General features: G+C 35.9%; 1 protein-coding gene across 1 annotated transcript; it reads left to right on the forward strand.

Annotated features, from left to right (window-relative positions):
- Positions 1–2,995: 2,995 nt before the first annotated feature.
- On the forward strand, positions 2,996–4,978 carry LOC131159261 (cytochrome P450 89A2-like). Its single transcript, XM_058114007.1, has one exon. It carries the CDS (start codon positions 3,091–3,093, stop codon positions 4,768–4,770), a length of 1,680 nt encoding a protein of 559 aa, XP_057969990.1. The 5' UTR covers positions 2,996–3,090; the 3' UTR covers positions 4,771–4,978.
- The last annotated feature ends 19,187 nt before the right edge of the window (positions 4,979–24,165 follow it).

The following is a 24,165-nucleotide window of genomic DNA, read 5'->3' on the forward strand; positions in this document are numbered from 1 at the left end:
CTATGTTAATTATGAGATGCAAATATTTATGTTTTACGTCCTTATATTTTAAGTTTGTGGAGAAAAGAAAGTTTGTGAACATACTGAATTATTTTGGAAATTATGTAGATTTATGGAAATGCAGGTGTTGGATGATTTAATATGGATTATAGTTAGAATTAGTAAACTCTGGTATTATGTTATATGGAGATTATGATCATGTTTTTTCGCTGCGTATGTTATGTTTTGGAATATGATTTATGAGGATATGATCAGGTATAACGCACCGGACCCGGGTTTAAGGGTTCGGGGCGTTTCATATATGATGAAGAAGTCAAAGTTAAAAAACATTAAATGTAGGACAGTGTTGTCCCAACTCTATATGCTAGAAAATGTTAATAACATAGAAGAAGGAAATAATTTACAAATCTCTAAATTTTGTAGGATTCATGAAGGGTGAAAGGGTTTTAACATTCGGAAATGTAAAGACAATCCAAGGGGGGATTGTTGTCTGAAGGAGAAGTAGAATCATAATTCAGCTTCTCTCAGCTACTCGCTGCCTTCTCTTCATTACCACCTACCCTGCCGAACACTGAACTACTCTTCTTCTCTGGTGAAATCCATGGATTATCTGCAGGCTACAAAATGTCCGTCAGTAACTTCTGGCCTATTAGCTGAGGCTGCTGCTTATTATCTTGTCCTATTTTCTTTCATGCAGCTATCGTTGCCGATTTGGCATTTGTTGCTGCTTGTTTTCTTCTACCCCCATTCTTTCCCACTTCTGAGCCAACAGCTACCACCTCCACCTTTAAATCTTCATCGCTGAAATCATCGTTTTCATCTTCCCCATTAGATATCTCTGTAACAGTTAACGACTTTTCTGTGCTACAACCCTTGATACTTTCTTCCTCGCTGACACTTGGGGAATTTCATGTTAATTCCCAACATCAAGAATAATAAGTTTTGAAATAAGCAGAAGACTCGATAAGTATAATTGTAGTAGTCATTGGAGGAGTAATGACTAGTCTATCTGATCTGAGATCATCAGGGTGTTTCCTTACTTGGACAAATGGTACGATTTGGAGCAAATTGGCCAAGGTGATTGCTAATCAGAGATGGATTCTGGGGGATCTGAGGGCTAAGGTTGAATTCCTTTTCCCTGGGATTCTCTCTAATCACTCGCTGTGCCTAATTTCCTTGTTTGAAGAGGGGTGTCTGGGAAGACGATCTTTAAAAATTTTCAACATGTGGACTCTAAACCATAATTTTCTCGACATTATCAGACAAGGTTGAGATGCGCAGGTCCAGGGCTTTGAGCAATTCAAATTGGTGAGGAGACTTCAGGGCCAGGGCTTAATGCATTCCATTTCTCCCACATTTTGGCTAGAGCATAGAAGGCTGGGAATGATGTGATCGAGCTCACAACAAAAACTGCACGACAATCCCTCGGATGGTGACCTGCAACTACTACTGAATGAAAGGAGAGGGACTGTGAAATGATAGATAGGAAAGGAGAGGGACTGTGAAATGATAGGTGGTCTGGGTGTGCTGGATTTGAAAGCCTGGAATCTTTCCTTGCTCACAAAAACACTCTAGAATATCCACTCTAAAAAACACTCTCTCTGGTCCAAATGCGTCAATCAAATCTACTTGAAAGGTTCAAGTCTATGGGAGGCCAAGATAACAAATGATAAATCCTCACCATACAAAAAGCTCATTGGAATTAAGAACTAGATTATGTCAAGATGTGCGAACCACCTGGATGCATTGCTTCAGCTTTTTTAGGAATGGGACCTCGATCATTCTAGCTCTTCCATTTGCTATAACTTCTGGATAACTAAAAGAACTATGGTTCCTTGGTCCATGGTGGTTTGGAAGAGTAGAAGTACCCCTATACATGCTTTCACTCTTTGGCTGGGAATTATTAGGAAACTACCTACTTGTGATAGACTTATTGGGTTTGAAGGATACCTGTATTGTTCCTTTTGGTTGGTAAGAGAGTTGGTCTGGCCTCTACTGTTTAGCTCATATGGAATGCCAGAAATAGGAAAAGGTTTTAAGGAAAATTCATATCCCCAATGGAGTTGATTGTGACCATTTAGAAACATATATACACAGTTCTAGGCCAAAAGGCCCCTAGATTGCTTAGGCTCTCTTAAGATCCTGAGTGTTGACTTTATTGCTTGTAATTTTGATGGGGCTCATTTCCCCCCTATATCTGCCAAGTGTTCCATGTAAATACTCATTTTGATCAATATATTTACTTTTCAATCAAAAAAACAGTATGATAAATTGGTGGATCATCGACTCTCTTTGTGCTACAGATAGCAGCAATAAATGGAACATAACATTTAAATATTTCCTACTCAATAATAAAATATATAAAGATTTTCCTATTTAATTAAATATAATTACTATATGTTTTGTAGTGTATGATTGTTATATATTACATTTTAACTAAATTATAAATTATAAATTAAGCAAATCTCGCTACTTGGAATAGCGAGATTTTCTTAAATCTCGTTACTCCAAGTAGCGATATTTAAAGGCGAGGCCCTATTCTTGCGGAGACGCATGGCAGCAAAATCTCGCTACTTCAAGTAGCGAGATTTGCTTAATTTACAATTCCCATCTTTAATGCACATGACAAATCTCGCTACTTGAAGTAGTAAGATTACGTTAGAGTCATTTTAAAAAATATTTTCCTAAAAAAGATATTATTTAATATATTTTTAAAAATTAAAGATAATCGGGAGGAAAACTCCCTCTTTGATGGCCTGTCGGCTGTTACTATGATAGTCTCAGACTCCCAAGTCATCTATCAAATTCTGAAATGACATGCAATTTTTTCTTCCCTTTTTGTCCTTTCTTTGCCAATGTTTCTCACTTACTAAGTTTTTTTAACTGAAAATTGTTTTTTTTTTTAATTGAAAAACGTTTATCCTGTTCACCAATGTAACTTTCCCGTTGGGTGGTTGATGGGTTTACGTATAAAGAATGTGAACAATAGTTTCCAAAACGAGATGTAATAAAAAATTATCTCTTCATGACACTCCCCACTTTCAAAACATGTGCCCGCCCCCACCTGATGCTTAATAATTTAAGTTACTCATGGTCAACATAAAAGAAGTCTCCTTCCAACTATCAGCCATGTTATATATGCTGTTATTACCAGGCAAACCCTCTTCATCATTTGGCCAAAAGATGGAGACCTGGTTCATCATCATCGCTTCTCTTTGCATCGCTGCTCTCTTTAAGTCCCTCTTCAATCTTCTCTCTCCCACCAGTCCTAAACCCAGCAAAATCAAAGGCAAGCTCCCTCCAGGACCCTCCACTGTTCCCATCATTGGAAACTTCCTATGGCTCTGGAAATCCATTTCAGAAATCGAATCCATTCTTCGGAACCTGCACACCAAGTACGGACCCCTCATCTCCCTCCGCTTTGGCTCTCGCCTGACAATCTTTATTGCCAGCCATTCCCTTGCCCATCAAGCCTTGATACAAAATGGTGTTGTCTTTGCTAATCGTCCCGCAGCTACTCCAGTTGGCCGAATCTTTAGCAGCAACCAACATAACGTCAACTCCGCTGCCTACGGCCCTGTCTGGCGCCTTCTGCGCCGCAACCTCACCTCCGAAATACTCCACCACTCACGGGTGAAGTCCTATTCTCACGCTCGCAGGCGAGTCTTGTGTATCCTTGTCAACCTTCTCAAGACTAGCCAATCTCAAAAATTAGGAGAGCCAGTTCAGGTGATGGACCATTTCCAGTATGCCATGTTTTGCTTGCTTGTTTTCATGTGTTTTGGTGAGGAGCTGGAGGAGAAGAAGATAAGAGATATCGAAGATGTGCAGCGCCGACCCCTACTATCCATTGCACGATTCAATATACTCAATGTCTGGTCAAGATTGGGAAAGATTTTATTTCGTAGTCGTTGGAAAGAGTTGATGCAGATGCGCAAGAGCCAGGGAGACGTATTGATTCCTCTAATAAGAGACCGAATGAAAGCCAAACTGGAGACCCAACGGAAGAATATGCAAGATGGAGAAGGTAAGAATGAGTCTGTCTTGTCTTATGTCGATACTTTTATTGATCTTAAGCTGCCGGACGAGAAGAGAAAGCTTAATGAAGAAGAGATGGTGAGTCTGTGCTCAGAGTTTTTGAATGCCGGCACCGACACTACATCAACGGCGCTGCAGTGGATCATGGCCAACCTGGTGAAGTATCCACATATTCAAGAAAAGCTTTTTGCAGAGATTAATGGGGTTGTCGGAGAACTTGGAGGAGGAGGACCCGAAGAGGTGAAAGAGGAGGATCTGCAGAAGATGCCATACCTGAAAGCTGTGATATTGGAAGGGCTGAGACGGCACCCTCCGGGCCACATGGTGCTGCCCCACGCTGTCACTGAAGATGTAACATTGGATGACTACGTTGTGCCAAAAAATGCTGTTGTGAATTTCATGGTAGCGGACATGGGGTGGGACCCAAAGGTGTGGGAAGATCCGATGGCTTTCAAGCCCGAGAGATTCCTATCGAACGGTGGAGATGGGGAGGAACTATTTGACCTAACAGGGAGCAGAGAGATTAAGATGATGCCATTTGGCGCGGGGAGGAGGATATGTCCAGGGTCTGGTCTGGCCATGCTTCATTTGGAGTACTTTGTGGCTAATTTGGTGTGGCATTTTGAATGGAAGGCTGTGGATGGAGATGAGGTTGATCTCTCTGAGAAGCAAGAGTTTACAGTAGTGATGAAGAATCCATTGCAGGCTCACTTGTCTCCAAGGCTGAAATAAGGATCCAATTCATCAACATGTTGCTGTCCGTCTGTGTCTAGTACACTTCTTCTAATAGCTATTTTGTTAAAAAATAAAGGCTGTATCATTGTAAAGTTGGAAAACTACGGAAGCCTGCAATTATAACTTAATATACTGTTTTCTGCAGGTCTGCTACCATAAGGAAATCTCTGTATTTTTAATTTCTAGTGCTTTTATCTGTCACCAACTTTTTAGTTTCCTTTTTTTACTTCTCTATTTCTTCTGTGGAATGATTTTACCATCTCACAATTCAAAAGGTATGGTTTTACTTCTCTAGTGTTTGGACGCATCATTTCTCACATACAATTTATAATATAATCTGCACAAGACCATTAACAACGATCTAAACCAAACGCCCCACCGTCAGTCAATATTTATTATCAGGAGATTGCAAAAGAAATAGTAAGTAAATAATCTCAATTAGTTGCATGCTTAACCTTATTTGTGCATTTTTTGTGCTATTTTTCTGAACATATAAGATGCACACACATTAAACAAGTCAAAACAAAATTCTCATTCTACTTCATGGCTTGAGTTTCAAATTTAGGAAGTTTAGACAAAAGGATGAACTACCCCTTAATTTGCTTCAAAGGAAAAGAGGGAAAATGATTAATTTTAGACACAAAAACATTTTGACATTATATGAATTCAACAAGATTCACTTCAGATGGTGTTTGGCGTGCAGCCAGAGAGCACAGTAGGGAGGAGCACAATGCATGTGGCAGCCCCTCCACCAAAGACGGAAACAACCTTCACTTGTTCTGCTTTTTCCCCTTCACTTTGGAAATTCGAGGCCAGCACTCAGCAGTTTCCCAAACACTTTTAGCCAGCTATGGTTCCTGTTAATGAGAAAGATAAGGAAAGAAAAACAAGAGCCACTCGGGTGGCTGCGCCTGTCAAGTTATATTTTCTCTTATATTTTTTTTCTCTATTAAATATTATAAAAAATTAAAAGTTATTTTAATATGATAAAAAATGAGGGAGAGAGAGAGAGAGAGAGAGAGAAATTAGATGGGAAATCAAAATGTTCTTAACCAACCAAAGCCTAAACCATTTATGAGTGATGACTCCAAGATTTATCATGTAACCATATCAAAGAATTGCTTTGAAACTAATGGATCCTCCTTTCCTTATCATTTATTTTCTTTCAACTTGTCATGATGATGCCAAGAGGCCTCCACACCCACTACAAATCAGCATAGTTAAATAAACAAATAAATAAGGAGCAGGTGTACTTGGAAATATCAAGCAATTCTAAAACATTACCAACCACATAAAAAGGCAAAATATTTCTTTTGAGAAAAAACCCAAATTTTGTCCAAACTTTCAAAAATTCCATAAGCATTTCTTAAAATTTGACCCAAAAAAAAAAATCTTTGAAGCATCAAATGCATCTTGTCACCAAATTTCCATATAATAGATCTATGTGTTGTGAAATAAATGGTAGATGTCCCCATCCCTAGAATAAAGGTCTCCAACTACTCCTACCGTTCTTGCTCCATCAATCATCCATTTCTTCCATGCTCCGTTGAATAATGAAGCAAAGGACAATAAATATTATCCTCAAATGCTCCTTCTGTGGCTATAGAAGGAGGTACATATGAGGAGAGGAGTGTGTGCAGAAATCAAAAGAGAATCAAACTGAGAAGAAGGTAAACTTAGACAGAAAGAGGAGAGGCAGAAGAGAAAAGAAAAAATGAGATATTTTGTACAAGATGAGGAAGTGAGATATGTGTACAAAGCCAAATACATATTGTAATTCCTTTTAACATAGTGCAGTTTGATTCCATCGGCCCATGGAGTAGGTATATTCGAATCACGCAAAATCTTGGTCTCATCTCCATTTATTTTATTGTTAATTATCTGCATCTTTTTATAACATGTTATCAGTACGAGACTCTAACCTATTGACATGTTTATTTAATTTTCTAACCAAGTGACATATATATATAAAATACCGCCTTAATAGATGATTTTATTTCTGTATATTTATACCGCTTTAATGGACAGTTTTATTTTTGTTTATTAACATCGCCTTAATGATTGATTTTATTTCTGTACCGCCTATATATATATATATATATATATATATATATATATATATATATAATATCGCCTTAATGGACGATTTTATTTCTATATATTTATACAGCTTTAATAGACGGTTTTATTTCTGTTTATTAATATCGCCTTAATAACCGGTTTTATTTCTGTACCGTCTATATATATAAAGTTTAAAGAGTACCAATCTCCAAAAGAGATGATAAAATAATTCTCCTAAAGAGGCTATATATCTAATCTCCAGAAGAGATGCTATATATTTAAATTTTCTGTCTATATATTTAATCTCTAGAAGAGATGATGAATTATTGCCCAATTTAATATTGTAAATTGGAATAATACTCCTGAAAAGTATAAATTGAGAAAAATATAATAATGTTACTGAAAAACATATTTAAGTAACCCTCGAAGAGTGAAAATATTATATTGTTGTCTCAGTATTATTTTCGTTTTTACATTCGTTTTTCTAAATCGCTTTATTATTGTTAATTTATTTAGATGTCAAATCTAAGTAAAGTTGATTTTGTTCCTCTTAACATTAAAGGTAACAATTATCTATCATAAATTCTTGAAGTTGAAATCCATTTAAATGCAATGAACTTGGGAAATGCTATTTTAGATAGAATTACTGCATCCCTGCAAGATTGCGCAAAAGTCATAATATTTATCCGACATCATTTAGAGGAAGAGTTAAAAACAAAATACCTCATTGTCAAAGACCCACTTATCCTATGAAATAATTTAAAGGACAAATTTGACCACAAAAAAATAGTGATTTTACCAAAAGCTCGATATAAATGGTTGTATCTAAGGTTGTAAAATTTTAAAACAGTCAACGAATGTAACGACCCAAAAAAAATTTAATTTAGAAAATTATTATTATTATTATTATTAATTAATTAATTATTATTAAGAAAATTAATTAATTTAAGAAATTTGAGGATTTTGGATATATATATATATATATATATATATATATATATAAGTATAAATAAAAGTTTAAAGTGTGGATAAAGGAAAGAAAGAAAAAAAAAAAAAAAGGAAAACCAAAAGGCTAAGTTTCCTGCTGGAACAAAGTAGGAAGAGAAAAGAAGAGAAAAAAAATTCTTCTCACGCACAGAACAGGAAGAAGAGGGAAAGAAAGAAAAAAAAAAATTCTTCTCACGCACTGAACAGGAAGGTAAGGGAAAGAAAGAAAAAAAAAAATTTTCTCTCAGCGTTCTCCACTCCTCTTCTCTCTAAGATTTCAAGGCGGATTCTTGCTAAATTGAGAATCCAAAAATACCACCGAACTCCATTCTTCGCCACCGACATATCTACCGGAGTGGATTTGTCGCAGGAGTAACGTGGGCATATCTCCTGGGATAACCCAAATTCTCATTCTTGTCTCATTTTTTCTTAAATTTAAAGTCAAATTGACGATCAGACACCACCATAAGAATCTAGGGTTGATTCTCTACAAATCTATCAGAGCGGATTTCTCATGGGATCGTTGTAGGAATAACCCCAAAATTTGGATAAATGAGTTATTTAGAAATTAATTGATATTTAATTATTGTAAATTAGGAAATGTTAAAATAATATTTTATTGAGGTTGATTTGATTGAATCAGGGTTTGGGTAAGCACTGCGGGTATAATTTTGGTAGCCTTGCAGGCGTGATTCAGGAAATCAGGTAAGGGGGAATAAAATTATATCAGTATTTTATTAAGGTGAACCAGTTATTTACGAGCGTATGAAATTTATTATTTATCTATATGATTTTTAAAACCGTATGAGTACTAGAAAATGATGATATTGTTTAAGGTTTATATTTGAGATAATTGCATATGATATTAAATTTGTGTGACATAGGAGTAATTTTTCCTAATAAATTGAATATGAATTATTGTGGCATTTAGGTTTGCATGTAAGGGTGTTTGGAATGATTATGACATGATGAATGAATTGTTATGTTTGACTCATGTGTGGAAATGTATTGATCTGTTGGGATACTGTGTGGGGAATGAATTGATATGTTGGATACTTATGTGGTAATGCATTGATGCGTCTGTGTGAACTAATTGGTTTGGTTATTCGTATGCATCTCAATATAACGTTGGCATGAGGAGGTTACTATATTGCTTAGATGTAAATCATGATATGACATTGGCAGGTCAAGGAGCTTGTCATATTGTCATTTATATAGGGTAGGACATAGGTAGGTCGAGAAACTTGTTCTATTGATGTATGACAAGTAGGTCATGGGGATTGGATATTGGTGAATAGTGGTACTTGTGTGGGCTACGTGTTGCGGAAGCTAGAGTGGTGCCTGTGTGGGTCACGTTATATCATGTGTGGATAATGGTGCCTGTGTGAGCCATGTTATGTACCTTGTTTGGGTAGTGAAGCCTGTGTCAGTCACGTTATATCCTGTATGGATAATGACGTATGTGTGGGCCATGTTATGTACCATGTGTGGGTAGCGGTGCCTGTGTGGGCCACGTTATATCCTGTGTGGATAATGGTGCCTGTGTGGGGGCCATGTGATGTACCCTGTGTGGGTAGTAGTGCCTGTGTGGGCCACGTGTAGATAAGAAGTATGTAGGTGCCTGTGTGGGCCACGTGCTGACATGTACGCAGTTGCTCTGTGTGGGCCCGTACTAAGGACATTGGAAGATGAAGTATACATTGCATGATTGCTGTGTGGATGTGTTGTGCGCATGTGAATTTTTTGATAGCATAATAATAATGATATAGCATATTGTGAATGCATGTGTGTGCATGCGGCGAGGTAAACATACCACTGGGGGTTTTCTGAGAAAGGCGAGTGCTCAGTTAGGTAGTTTCTTGGTATCAGTGCAAAAGGATGCTACTTGTATGGGCGGGTAGACATCCCGATCCTTGGAAACCTTGCATTTAAAACAATAAAGATGTGTGTACTAACGGCGAGGTAATTTTTCACCTGAGGGCTTACTAAGTAAGGTGAGTGCTCTAGTAGGTAGTTTTTAGTGTCAGAGCAGAGAGAAGCTACTTGTATGAGCGGGTAATCTTCCCTATCCTTGGGGATTTTCACCTGCATAAAAATTATGTACTTGTGCATATTGGATGTGTGTATGACATTAGATGTTGGGAATGTTATTAATGGTACATTTTCTCAGTTGTTATTGATATTATGTGAGAAGCAGTTTATTTTGATATGTAAATATTAAAACTCATTTGTCACACATTATTATAATTTATTCCACCCTTACTGAGAAGTGTCTCACCCTAGTGGATTAACAATTTTTTAGGTTCTTCTAGAGACGGGTTTGAAGGCTTAGGCTGGGATTATTTTTGGTGGTTTCTTTTGGGGTATTGTAAGATACTGATATATATATATATATATATATATATATATATATAGATATATTTGTATGCGATTATGTTTTAAATACTGGTTGTGGATATAGATATCTGGATGCTATAGTGTTTATTTTTGGGTTGCAATATAGAACTCTGGTATTTATTTGAAGTTATTTATTTATGTTCCGCTGCGTGCATGTTAATTATGGTATCAGATACAGGTGATTGGAATACATGGCACCCGGGCCTCACTTGGCGGGTTTCGGGGCGTTACAGTGAATATGATTCATTTCTACATAAGATTATGTTGACTTTTTGAATCTAATCTCTAGTTTTGATTTTGACAAACTGCATATTACTAATGTGTGTGTTTAGTACTTGAACAGGTCATTAATTCAGTGCACACACATGAAAAAGGATTGATGGAATTAAGCCTGAAAGTCTTAAATCATACTCCTGACATATTCAATAGGAAAATGAAGGGCAAAAGAAGAAGACCCTGAAGATCATTTTATGTTATAATTCATTATTATTCAATTTGGGTCTTAAATCATAAACCATAAAACTAATATTTAACACTCTTACCTCAATTTTGGGATATTACTCCGAAACCCCAAACCGAAATTCACTTTGCCTACGTTGTAGAGAATCTTTCTAGGAACCCCGTGGTGGTTCCTGATCGTCAATCCGAGCTTTAACGGAGCCGAAATCAAAGGATATTTGAGAGGGCTTCGTGGGTTTGCATGAGAGAGAGAGAGAGAGAGAGAGAGAGAGAGTTTGTTTTTAATTTTCAAATGGCTCTCGGTTCTTATATATCTTCAACACTGCTAATAAAAACCGTTGACGATTTTCTTGGACTTTCAGAAAACCGTCACCTATTTTCTATTTAATCAACTCAGATTTTACCGTTTACCTGTTACCGTCTTGCGGTAAATATCCAAAACCATCGCTGGTTTTCTTCCCCCTTCAGAAAATCGTCGTCAATTTTCTCCTTCTCCAGCCAAAATTCCATTCTTCCCATTTACTTGTATTTATTATATTTTTCGAGTCTCTAGAGAGAGAAAGAGAAGAAGAAGAAGAAGAAGAAGAAGAAGAAAAAGAAGAAGAAGAAGAAGAAGACTGATTACACGTCAAAAATGCGTAATTGGGCGTTTAAATTCATGAATTAAAGAATATAATTTTAATTAATTGCCTAGTTATGTTCGGTATTTCAACATTGAGCTTGTTTGAGATTATTATCCTATTTTTATCATAAACTTATAGATACTCGTGTTTTATTATTATAGGATAATTTTTGAAAATTAAAACCGAGCCATGAAGGATAGCTATGCGTGCGTGAGCTTGAGCCCATGAAGAAGTCATGCAATCTGTGAACATCAAATGAGACTACATCCCAAAGGCTCACTTGGTCATTTAAAGAAAAATCAAAAAGAAAAAAAAAATATTATATATAGTGCAAAGAACTGGGCTTCAAAATTTAACCTGGCCATGAGAGTGCAAGGAGCTTGCATTGACAAGACTAGTCCATGCACAATGTGGGCTGGGTATTGTGAGCGTGCATGGAGAGAGGAGCTGGGCCGTGAGCATAATCCAAGAGGTGAGTTGGCCGTGTGGGGATTGAAAAGAAAGAAGGAAAAGGGGCTCGACATTTGAAATGTGAGTGGGCTTGTGAGCTCGCATGTGACACGGCCATGCGTACTAGCCCATGCACTTGGAGGCAGCCGGTTCTGGGCTTGAAGGAATTGCAAAGCGCTGGTAGGAGCCTAAATGGGGGAAGTAAAGTTTGAAAAGTCAAAATTGGAGGCTGGTCACGGGGGTTTAGAGGGCTTAAAGAATTGCAAAAAAATTAGTTTTTAATGCATTTGAAAAGTCTAGGCTTATCGTGGGTTTTAAAGTAGGGTTTCTTAGGGGGTTTTGCTCTGAGGGGAAACTGCGCCGCAGCAATGAGGAGAACAGCGGCTTGCTGCTGTGTGCCATTCACGGCCTCTCCATCATCTCTCTCTCTCTCTCTCTCTCTTTAATTACTTGTTGTTTACCTTATTATTATTTTAATAGATGTTTTAATGTTGAGTTTAAAGTGATAAATGTATTGAATATTTATATTTAAAGTATTGTTGAGTTTATTTATCTTTCTCTCAACTTGTCTCTTTACTTTGATGTTCGTTTAAATATATTATTTGAGTAGTTATTGTTGTGTTTAAATATTAATTTTTACTTTGTAATTTCAGTGATTTATTAGATTAATTTAGTTTTTTATCTTTTAATTTGTTATCTTAAATACTTCAAGATTAAAATAATTAGTTGTTTTAATTTGTTGTCTTCCATTTTATTCGTGCAATGAGCCACAGTGGAATTAATTTGAATCAAAAATTTTGGATTGCAAACATGAGTAGTTAAGTTTTGTAACTTGGGTTGTGAGTCAATGTAACTTAGGTTGCCAGTCAATGTTGGTTGTTTTCCATGATTTATTAATTTCCCTTTGATATTAATGTTAAACTTTTATTTGGCTAAAACAAAAAATCGAAGGCATCGTTGCTAAATCGTTGATTCTTATTTCTTGTTTTGTTGTTGACATTAAGCACATCAAAACCTTGAACTAGAATTTTCATCAATTAATTTTTACATGAAATTCGGTTGATGCTTAATGAGAGTAATTATTTTCTTTCATTCGAATGTGACAAATTTACTCGAGCTTTAGTATGAAATTTTCATCTTATTAATGTCTTAATTGGATTAATAAGAAGAGAAGTAAGGCCTAGGGAATTAGTAAATGGTAGAAGTGAAAGGACGTTGAACCCGTAACCTGAGTGTTTGGTAAATTATTTTAGTTAATCTGTTTAGTTTTGGCTGTGTTAGTAGATTTATATTTTTGAAAATTTGATAAAAGTTTACTCTCATCTTAGCATTTTTCTCAAGCACTTCCCACTTTGTTTATTATTTTCAAAAAACATAAAAAACCAAAAAGATTTTCACACCATATTTTACAGCAACAAGCTTTTACTAAACTTTCACAAATACTTTGATACTCAGTGGTCCCTGTGGAATACGATTCTAGACTCATCATTGATACAACTTGACACTTCTGCACTTGAAAGCACAACTCAGAATGAGTCAAGCTTTTAGCGTCGTTGTCGGGGATCAATTGGTCTCATCAAAGTGTTTTTTAGATTTCAGAGAGGGTATTTATAGAGCTGTGAACGTCTTCACAGCCTGGACGATATCTACTTCCTCCCCTTTGACCTGTTTGTTTTTATTTTTTGTTTTATTTTTTTTATACTAAGTTTGTATGTCTGGTTGGGCTAGTGATAACACATTTATACTAGTTAGGACAAACTCATCCATCTCATCATTGAATGCACCTGCTTCACTTGAATCATCATCTGACACTCATAGCATCATGGTTGAGAATGAACATCATGATAGGGAGAACCCTAATAGGACCCTCAAAGAATACTTGCAGCCTGTTAGGACCAGTCCGAGTGCCACGTATTTCAATCACATGTATCTGATACCATAATTAACATGCACGCAGTGGAACATAATTAAATAACCTCAAATAAATACCAAAATTCTATATAACAACCCCAAAAACGAATACTACAATATCCAGATATCCGTATCCACAACTAGTATTTAAAACATAACCCAATACAAATATATCTATATATATATATCAGTATCTCACAATACCCTAAAAATAAACCAGCAAAAACAATCCCAACCTAGGCCTTCAAACCCGATCTCCAGAAGAACTTGAAAAGTTGTTAATCCACTAGGGTGAGACACTTCTCAGTAAGGGTGGAATAAATTATAACAGTGTATGAAAAATGAGTTTTAATATTTACATATCAAAATAAACTACTTCTCATATAACATCAATAAAGTAACAACCTTCCATTTAACTTAGGATTTTATATATATACTATAACATTTAAAATGCTCTGATACCATACTGGATTAAACACAACCATCAACCTAAGCAGCAAGAAGCAGAAATCAAATAAATATAACCATACGTAGTTATATACAATACTAGAGTGCTAAAGTGTTTCTCAAAATATACATCTGTGTATGTTTTCCAGAATACCCTCAACTAGCTAGGGCTATACAAAAATACTCCCAAAAATATACTCACTCTCTACGGACAGGGGTAGTACTATAGCCTCTCTATCTGTGAGACTGGTCTGCTCGCCTACCTGGATCACCTGAAAAATGTTAAAGTAATTGGGATGAGCCAATGCTCAGTAAGACGAAATATGATATTGCTAATGTGTGGCAAATGAATTACAATACTATGAAAATCTGTTACTATATAATCATGTATCACTGAATCTGTAAAATATAATACTAGTAATATAATCTTCATCTTTTACCTGTTGTTTAACATTTATGTGCTTTAGGTTTCTACTCAAAATACATGACGTTGCTGACTTGTTGGCTGAATGGGAAGTTAGGAAGTTGTGAACCCTTATTCCCAAATGCAATTGACGGATTTGAGTGCTTTAGCCGAAGTACTAGTGCGAAGTTGGGAAATAGGGAAAGGGAATTATAGCTCTGTGGAAGCACTGGAAGGTGGAAGCCGAAGGGGAAGTGCAAAGTGTGAACTAGGAAGTGGAAACTAGGAGTGCAAACTACAAACTGCGAACTGCCGAGTTGACTGCATGCGAAGTGGGAATTGCGAAGGGAAGTGGGAACTAGAACCTAAAATCCTAAATTATATAATTTATATTTAATTATTAATTAATTAGATAAATCGGTTAATTTGGTCAACTGAACTTCACTTTCTCCATAACCGAATTGAAACCCGAATAACTGAATTTACCTAATTATAAAACCAAACCAAACCGAATTACAAATTAACTGAACCAAACCGATCGAATTTGGTCGGTTAAGTCGGCTAAAACCGAATTATGCTCTCCCCTAGTCACTAAAGCAAATTATTGATTTTCTTTTCTGTTTTTTTGAGTTATTTTGTTTAAGGGACTTCTCCCTTTATTTGTAATTCATTTGTATTTGTCCCTTCGAGCTAATATATACTTTTTACGTTCTTCCATATATATATATATATATATCTATCTATTTGATGTGTTTAGATGATACTGTATTGTAATGATTTGAAGACCGAAAAAAGAGTCAGCTATGAGCTTTCTTGTTGAAAAGAGCAATCATTTTCATCTTCCTATGTATTGATGCAAATTTGAGTCGAAGGCACAAATCCTTCAATGAATCGTTGCCATATTGTGATGCCCTGATTTTTGTACCAATTTCTTTCATAAACAATATTAAATGAATTACACGTCATCGACAACATTTATAAATAATAAATAAATACTCACTCGTCCTCAATAACATTCATAAATCGGCCACGTCAACAACCCTACTACCATCCATACGACCCGACCCGCGTTGGGTACCGAGTAAAAAGTCATTTTATTTATAAAACCTAATAGTGAAAGACAGTATAATCATATCATCCAGAATACAATATCTAGAGTACTAACATACATATTTACACAATACTATCTCATACCCAAAAACGATACAACTCTAGGAAATAACAGCCCCCTAGTCCAAACTCACCCTGTATATCAGGGTTCCAGCTCCCTACCATCACGGAGCTCTATCACCTGGTCTATCCCTGTTCCCTGAAAAATTTAGATAATTTGGGTGAGACACATTCAGTAAGAAGGACTAAATTATTTACAATGTGTGGTCATATGAGTTCAGTTATAACATGCTTTATTTTTCAAAACAACATTTCATCTGAGAAAATACATTGATATTCACATTAACATAACCATATAGATATACAACACAAGCTTTTATAAGCTTTAAAACCATTTCTCAAGTTTATTTATTTCCAACACACATAATTACCCACGAAATTCTTGAGAATAGGGAAGATTGTCCGCCCATATAGGTAGTTTCCCTCTGCCCTAACATGTTATGCAGTCAGGAATGGCCACATCTGATACCTATCAGGGCACTCACCTTAGTAAGCCCTCAGGCGGAGAGTTTCACTTCGTCTCAATTATATATTTTATAAAACACACACTCTTTCATTTTTCACAATCATTTCCCATTTTAACTCATTACATATCTATTTATACATAAATTCACATTTATGTACTTTACATAATACATTAAATCACATAATTCCAATTCTTAATACATTCACGATTTCCATACTGAGCATACCTTCTCAATGACATCAGTAGGAATCTTACACACAGTTTCCATACTGAGCATACCTCCCCAACGACATCAGTAGGAACTTCACAATACAATTTCCATACTAAGTATACCTCCCCAATGGCATCAGTAGGAACTTCACAACACAATTTCCATACTGAGCATACCTTCTCAACGGAATCAGTAGGAACTTCACACACACACACACTGTAACGACCCAGAAAATATTGATATTCAAATATTAAAGAGAGAGGAAAATAGATACAAAAACAAAAGGAGGCCGTAGACTTCGTCGACGAACACAGGGCTTCGTCAACTAGGAAATACCGAGAGTCAGTTATGTACTGCTCTGAATTTTGTCAAAGAATACAGGGCTTCATCGACGAAATTAGGACTCATCGACAAGATGACGTGTCTCGTCGACGAATAAGACAGTATAAATGAAGGAAAACCGGGATTTTTTATCCATTTAACTGTGCCTCTCTCTCTCTCTTCTCTCTTTCTACGAACCCTCTCCCTTCTCTCTTCAATTCCGGGCCCGTTTCTCACCGGATTGACGATCCGAAGCTACCACGACGCTCCTGGTGGAATTCTCTACAAGTTTGCTAAAGCAGATTGTCGAGGAAATGAAGTTGGATTTCATCCCAAATTTAGGATAAGGTCGTTTATTGAGTTTTTGACTTCCTGGCTGTTATAGGAAATGATGTAGACTAGGAAATACTGATGTTTTGTTCTGGGACATTGCGTTTTCAGGATGTTGAGTTAGGAATCCTGCGGGTATAGAGCCAGATTTTTATAGGGGCTTTTCAAAGTTGAGGTAAGGGAAATATGCTATGCTAGGAATTTTTATAAAGTTATTAGAGAATTTATAAACATATGTTCATACCAGTTTATTATATAATTTATATAGAATATGAGTTAAATGCTTGTGTGGCCTGAGTAGATTTTCATGAGATATAGATTTATATTCACAGAGAAATGTACATGCTTATACGACTTTTATATGAATGGTTTCATGAAACAGATATATATACACATATGTCCATGTACATGTATATAGATACTCAGAACAGTATATATATACGGTGTTATAGCATGCCATGTTTTCCTATTACCATAATATACAGAACAAACAAACAGAGTATATATATATATATATAGAATACACAGATAGATATACAGAGGTAGCATCAAGATGCTATAGATACAGTACACAAAGATACAATATTTACAGTACAGAAAGATAGAGTTATTGTAGTGACCCGAAGAATAATAGCATTTTAATAATTAAAAGGGAGAGAAAATAGATATAGAAATAGAACACAGGATTTCGTCGATGAAGGTCTTCAGAATTTCTTCAACGAACACAGGGCTTCATCGAGGAGAAAATACCAAGAGACGGTTCGAGCTGCTCTAAATTTCATCGACGAACATAGGGCCTCGACAACGAATTTTGTGAAGGGTTCGTCGACGAACACAGGGTCTCGTCGACGAACCTGACTCTATAAATAGCGAAAATCTGGGATAATTCTCATTTTCACCGCACCTCTTTCTCTCCTTTCTCTCTCCTACGACTCTCTCTTCCTTCTCTCTTCATTTTCGGCCCCACCGGTCATCGGATCGAGGATCCGAAGCTACCACGACGCTCCTGGCAGAGTTCTCTGCAAGACTGCCGAAGCGGATTGTTAGGAAATCGAAATTGAATTTCATCCCAAATTTAGGATAAGGTCTTTTATCCAGTTTTTGACTTCCTGCCAGTTATAGAAAATGATATAAGCGAAAAAATACGGATGTTTTGTTCTGAAAAATATTGGTTTCAGGGTGTTTTTATAGAAGACCCTGCAGGTGTTAGGCTTGTATTCCCTAGGGGCTTTTCAAAGTTAAGGTAAGGGAAATATGCTATGTTAGGAAATTTCTAAATATTATACAGTTTATTTATTTACGAAAATTATGTATTTTAGTATGGTGTGACTTGTGAAACGTATATGTGGTACGGGGATATGTTTTATGAATCTAGTTTCATGATTTTATAAATTTCAGTATTATGACTATACAAACTTCAGTACCATGATTTTACGTTATTTCAGTACCATGATTATACGAATTCCAATATTACGAATATGCAGTTCCATGTTATGATTATTCAGATTTCAGTATGTTATGCAGCATCATGGTAAATATGATTACTTCAGAATCATGATAAAACAGATAGATATGTATATAAATATATTATATGATATCAGACCCTATTAGACTTGCACCTACAGAGCACGGTACCGTTGCTACAGATACTATGTTACTTTACGAGTGTAACCACCTATTCAGATATACGTGGTAAAGTCGACCACCTAAGCCCTTGAAGAGGTTAGGCTCTCCATCCAGATATGGGTTGAGGTGGGCAGGTCGACTTACGGAATTCAGTGATTTATTCCTGGTTGGCCAACAAGGGTAAATCCAGCCTACGGGCCGCACAACCTCGTCATGAAGGGCATGTCATGACACAGATAGCCACAGGGAACAGTTTCAGTTACTATTACTTACGTATTGATTTATAGAATCAGGGATCCTACTATATATATTAGAAGTATTTTGAATTATAACCATAATACTGATATGTTAAGCAATAGGGAAAAGGGGTGGTGTGCTTTATTATTTGTACTGTACTTTTATACTCAGTTATTCATGCTTATAGGAAATAGATTTCATGATATGTAGTAGCTCATTTGTCACACACTAGTAATAGCATATTTTCTCTTATTGAGCGTTGGCTCATCCTAGTATTGATATATTTTTTAGGTGATCTAGGTAGGCGAGCAGATCAGGCTCGCAAATAGAGGGCGTCTGTAGTGCCCCATCAGAGAGTGAGTATCATTTTTGGGAATGATTTTGTGTAGCCCTAGCTAGGTGAGGGCATTTTTGGGGATACAGTTATGTTGTATATATTACAAAACATTTCAGAACTCTGGTATTGAATGTAATGGTTTAGGTTATGTTTATATGATTCTGCTTCTCGCTGCTTAGGTTAACACGATGGTATCAGAGTACGTTAATTTCTATTATGGAAAAAAAAAATCAATTAATTGAGCAGGTTGTTACAGTTATGCTAATTTTGGAAACATGATGAAAACAGTAAAAGAGTATATATGTATATATGTATATAGTATCAGATTCCTGAAGAAAGATACACAGACAGATACAGATTACAGAGCACGGTACCGTTGCTAGATACAAATAGAGTGCAACCACATATCTCAGATAGTATGTGGGTACCTTCAGCCGTGCTCGGAGAGTATGCAGCTCCCCAGTACACTGGGTTGAGGGGGCCGGTTTGACGAGGTAGTAGTCAGTCCCGAGCTTAAGAGAGGATGCAGTTTGGCCAGGCTGAGGTAGTGTAGAGTATGATGACCTATCTGGAGGGCCGACCAGATAAAGTCTCGCCTACGGGCCGCACAACCCTATTATGAGGGGTCAAATCATGACGTACAGAGTCCCAGGGATAAAAGCATAGTTATATATATATATATATATATATATATATATATATATATATGTTTACAGTTTTACAGAATAGTATGATATTATCAGTATGAAAAGTAGAAAATACAGACGATATAGTGTATTTTAAATTGAGAAAGATAGATATGTTTGAAAGATATGTTTTACAGATTGTTGCATTATAGTTCAGTTGCTATATTTTAAAGTACTTGTAACTTAGCTATCACACACTAGTGCTAGCATATTTCCACTTACTGAGCGTCGACTCACCCCTTTATTCTAACATTTTTCAGGTGAGCCAGTGAGGCGAGCATATCAGGCTCATGAATAGAGTGTAGCTCAAATCACCCTGGTTATAGGGTGAGTTTTTGTCAGAGTAGTGTATGTTTTGGGATAGATGATACTTGAGGGGCATTTTTTTATGGTCTGTATATTCTGGAATCTGGTATTGTATAGTTTCTATATAAATGGTTTTATGATTTATGTTTCTGCTGCATAGGGCTGGTTATTGTATATACATAAAAAAAAAATGATAAGAATTTTGATGTCATTACACACACAGTCTCCATACTGAGCATACCTCCCCAACGGCATCAGTAGGAATTTCACACACACACACACACAGAGTCTCCCACTGAGCATACCTCCCCAATGGCATTAGTAGGAACTTCGCACATACACACAGTCTCCATACTGAGCATACCTCCCCAATGACATTAGTAGGAACTTCACACACACACACAGTCTCCATACTGAGCATACCTCCCCAACGGCATCAGTAGGAACTTCACCCACACACACACAGTCTCCATATTGAGCATACCTCCCCAACAACATCAGTAGGAACTTCACACACACACACAGTCTCCATACTGAGCATACCTCCCCAACAACATCAGTAGGAAAGGAATACCACCACCCGCAATTATTGTGCAGTGTTGGCATATCATCAATCATATTTCAATATATTTTAATTTAATTTAATATAAATATTCCCATCATTTTCTGTGCACATTTCATCATCTCATAATAATATATATATATATATATATATATATATATCATATTTCACATATTTCCACATTTCCCAAAGTACTCATATCAATAATTCACAAAATCTCATTTTTTAGGTAAAACATTTTAACTCACATATAAATATCATATTTCATTATTTTTCATTAATCACATCAATAATTCTCATTTCAATATTTTCTCAAAAATTACTCATCGATATATTTCACACTCCAAAATATCACAATTTAAAATTACTCAAATGTCACACGATTTATTTGATATTTAATCATAATAATTTTCAGACAAAATATCATATGCTCATTTTCACATATTAATTCAAATAGTAATTTTAAAAACACTGCTATAATTTATTCCCCTTGCCTGACTTACTGAGAGTCTCGTTAACACCCCAACTCCTACGCCCATGGCGCCCGAAATTCAACTACTGCAATTTGCCTTTTTCTCAGATTAATTAATCTATTTCTCTAAAATAATACCCATCTAACCTTTCTTAGGCTCCATATACCTTAAATTAATATTTAAACTAACATTTAACAGCCCCACTTAATTTTTTGAATTTTGCCTGTGGGTCCCAAAATTACACCCGCAGCGCTCACCCCGATCCTAAATTTCAGAAATCCTGTTTCAATCCCAGATACTCAACATTTTAGCATTTCCAAATTAATCCTAATTAATTAAAAATAAGCCTCTTGTACCCCAAATTTGGGGTTTTGCCCACGATGATTCCACGAGAATTCTGTAGACTTGTAGAGAATCATCCCTAAATTTTCGTGGTGGTGTCCGTTCTTTAATCGGGCATATAATTTGTAAGAAATTAAAGAAAAAGAGGAAATTGACTTACCCTAGGAGATACATCTACGCCGCTCCTACCACCGATCCCCTCTAGTAGAAATGACGGCAGCGGAGAATGGAGTTCAACGGTATCTTCCGATTTTCAATCGGGCGAAAATTCACCACGAAATCGAGGAGAGAGGGAGAGAGAATGAGAGGAGAGAGAGAGACAGCGCTGGTCTTCTGTGCAGAAGAAGAAGGAAAGTAAAAGTGGGGAGGGGGTCTCTGAATAAAATGCTTTTAAGCTTCAGGAAGCTTTAATTGTTTTGTTTTTTTTTATATACATATAGATATAGATATATATGTATATATATTATTATAACTTTTACATATATATAAATAATTATTATTTAATTAATTAATTTTTTATTTTTTTATTTTTATTTATTATTATTATTATCTTTATTCCCAAGCCTATCCTTTTCTGGGGTGTTACACATATGTTAGGTCTTGCTTTTTGGAGGCTTTGTAAATTTCCAAAAGTTCATATACTCAGATATCTATTTTAGTTTTCTCATCATTTTCTTTTGAGGTGAATTATTCGTATGAGTTTTACGAAAAAGAACAACTTAATAAAAATAACAGAAAGGAGGCTATAAGGGTCAACTTTTTAGTTTGTTCTAATGTTCAAAACTTTGTCCATTTTTCTAGCCACACCTTGTGTTCCAATTAAGTTCATCTCAAGCAATGTAACTCCGAAGTTGTAAAGAAGCTTTATTTGGAAGTTTTTGATTTTTTTTTTTTTATCACTAATGAATTTGAAAGAATGCTTGTGACTCAAACAAACAATTCTTTTTATAGAAAAGTTGATAATCCCCTTAATTCAAATTTGATATTGGTGAATTGATGTTATATAACATTTTGTTTTCTGTGAGCATGAGTTATGTAGTTATATCTAAATGGTAATTGTTTAGTCAAGAATTGATGGCACATCATATATGCTCCATTTGAAACTGTCATATACTCATATGCACTTCTTGTGATTTTTGTTGGTATTTATCATGCAAAATGATATTTTTTAGATTTAATTTTTTTAGTGCATACATCACCTTTTTTTTTTTCCCCCGTTGTTCATTAGTAGAAAAAACTATATGTTTGTTAATTTGCTTGTATTTTTATAGTAGAACATGAATACAAATTTCAATATTGGCATTTGGCCGCACTAGTTCACAATTAGTATAAAAAACATAATTTAACAGTGCTGGCCATTAATTTCCCCTTTTGCTCAACAGATATTTTATAAAATGGGTTGAGAAATGATATGCAGCTTCTGCTAACTTGACGAGGGCTGGAGCTCGAAGAGCATTTTGGGTATTTTCTTGGTGATCTCTCTCTCTCTCTCTCTCTCCCTCCTCTCTCTCTCTCTCTCTCTCATCTCTCTCTCTCTCTCTCTCTCTCTCTCTCTCTCTCTGGTTTAATGCTTATCAATGTTTTTGAAAGACTCAATCAAGAGGCTTATCTCAGCAAGATGAGGCATGCCCCAAATGCCTTAAAGTTTAGTCATAAAGCGAATGCATCACATGTTAAGATTTATGAGGCTTATGCTTTTTTGGTGTGTGAATCTCAAGTTTGAGATTTAACTAAAAATTTAACCATGTGTTAATATGAAAGGGAATACCCTAATATCAGTTGTTAATCTCCCAATTTTTGTTTTTTTGTTTTTAAATTAGTGGTTGATATTTTGAGTAGGATGGTGGATAGGGTTGTGGATAGAGTTTTAGGGGAAAGGGTTGGTGGTGGGTACGGAGGGGGTTAGGGTTTTGCACCTTCAATTTGCAATCTTCTTTTTAGAGGACCATAGACCCTTCTTTTTGAATATTTTGGGTCTTCTCCATGTTTACAAGAAGGCTTTTGGGCTTAAGATTAATATGGGGAAGAGCAATATCACGATTATCAATATGCCTAGTGAGAGTGATAGGGAGTTGTCTTTGGAGGTGGGTTTTAGTTTTTTGGAGTGTTTGCTGTCCTATCTAAGGGGGGTTCCTTTGTGGGGTAACCCTACATTTGTCAGTTTTTGGGATCCTGTTGTGGAAAGGGTTTCTAAGAGACTAGACGGTGCAAGGGCGCCATTTTTTCTCTTGGTGGTAGAATTACTCTCATCCAAGATTGTCTTTCTAGTATCCTCTTATACTTTCTTTATATTTTTAAGATTTTGGTGGGGGTTGCTACCAAGATTAAGAAGATAATTAATAAGGAATTTCCTATGGTCAAGGGTAAGGGGTTTTAGGGATATATATATAAAGAAGAGATTTCATTGATAAGAGGAAAATTTACAAAACGGAGAAAAAGATTTCTGCCCTCAAAGTTCTGGAAAAAAACTGAAAAAATAAACTAATAAAATAAAAAAATGGGAAAAAAACATAAAATTCATAGCAAAGGCTTCCTCCAGTTTCGCTGAATATCAAAAAAACAAACTCCCTTAAAGCAAATGAACCCT

The sequence above is a fragment of the Malania oleifera genome, chromosome 7, assembly GCF_029873635.1.
Source record: "Malania oleifera isolate guangnan ecotype guangnan chromosome 7, ASM2987363v1, whole genome shotgun sequence".
Classification (NCBI taxonomy): Eukaryota; Viridiplantae; Streptophyta; class Magnoliopsida; order Santalales; family Ximeniaceae; genus Malania; species Malania oleifera.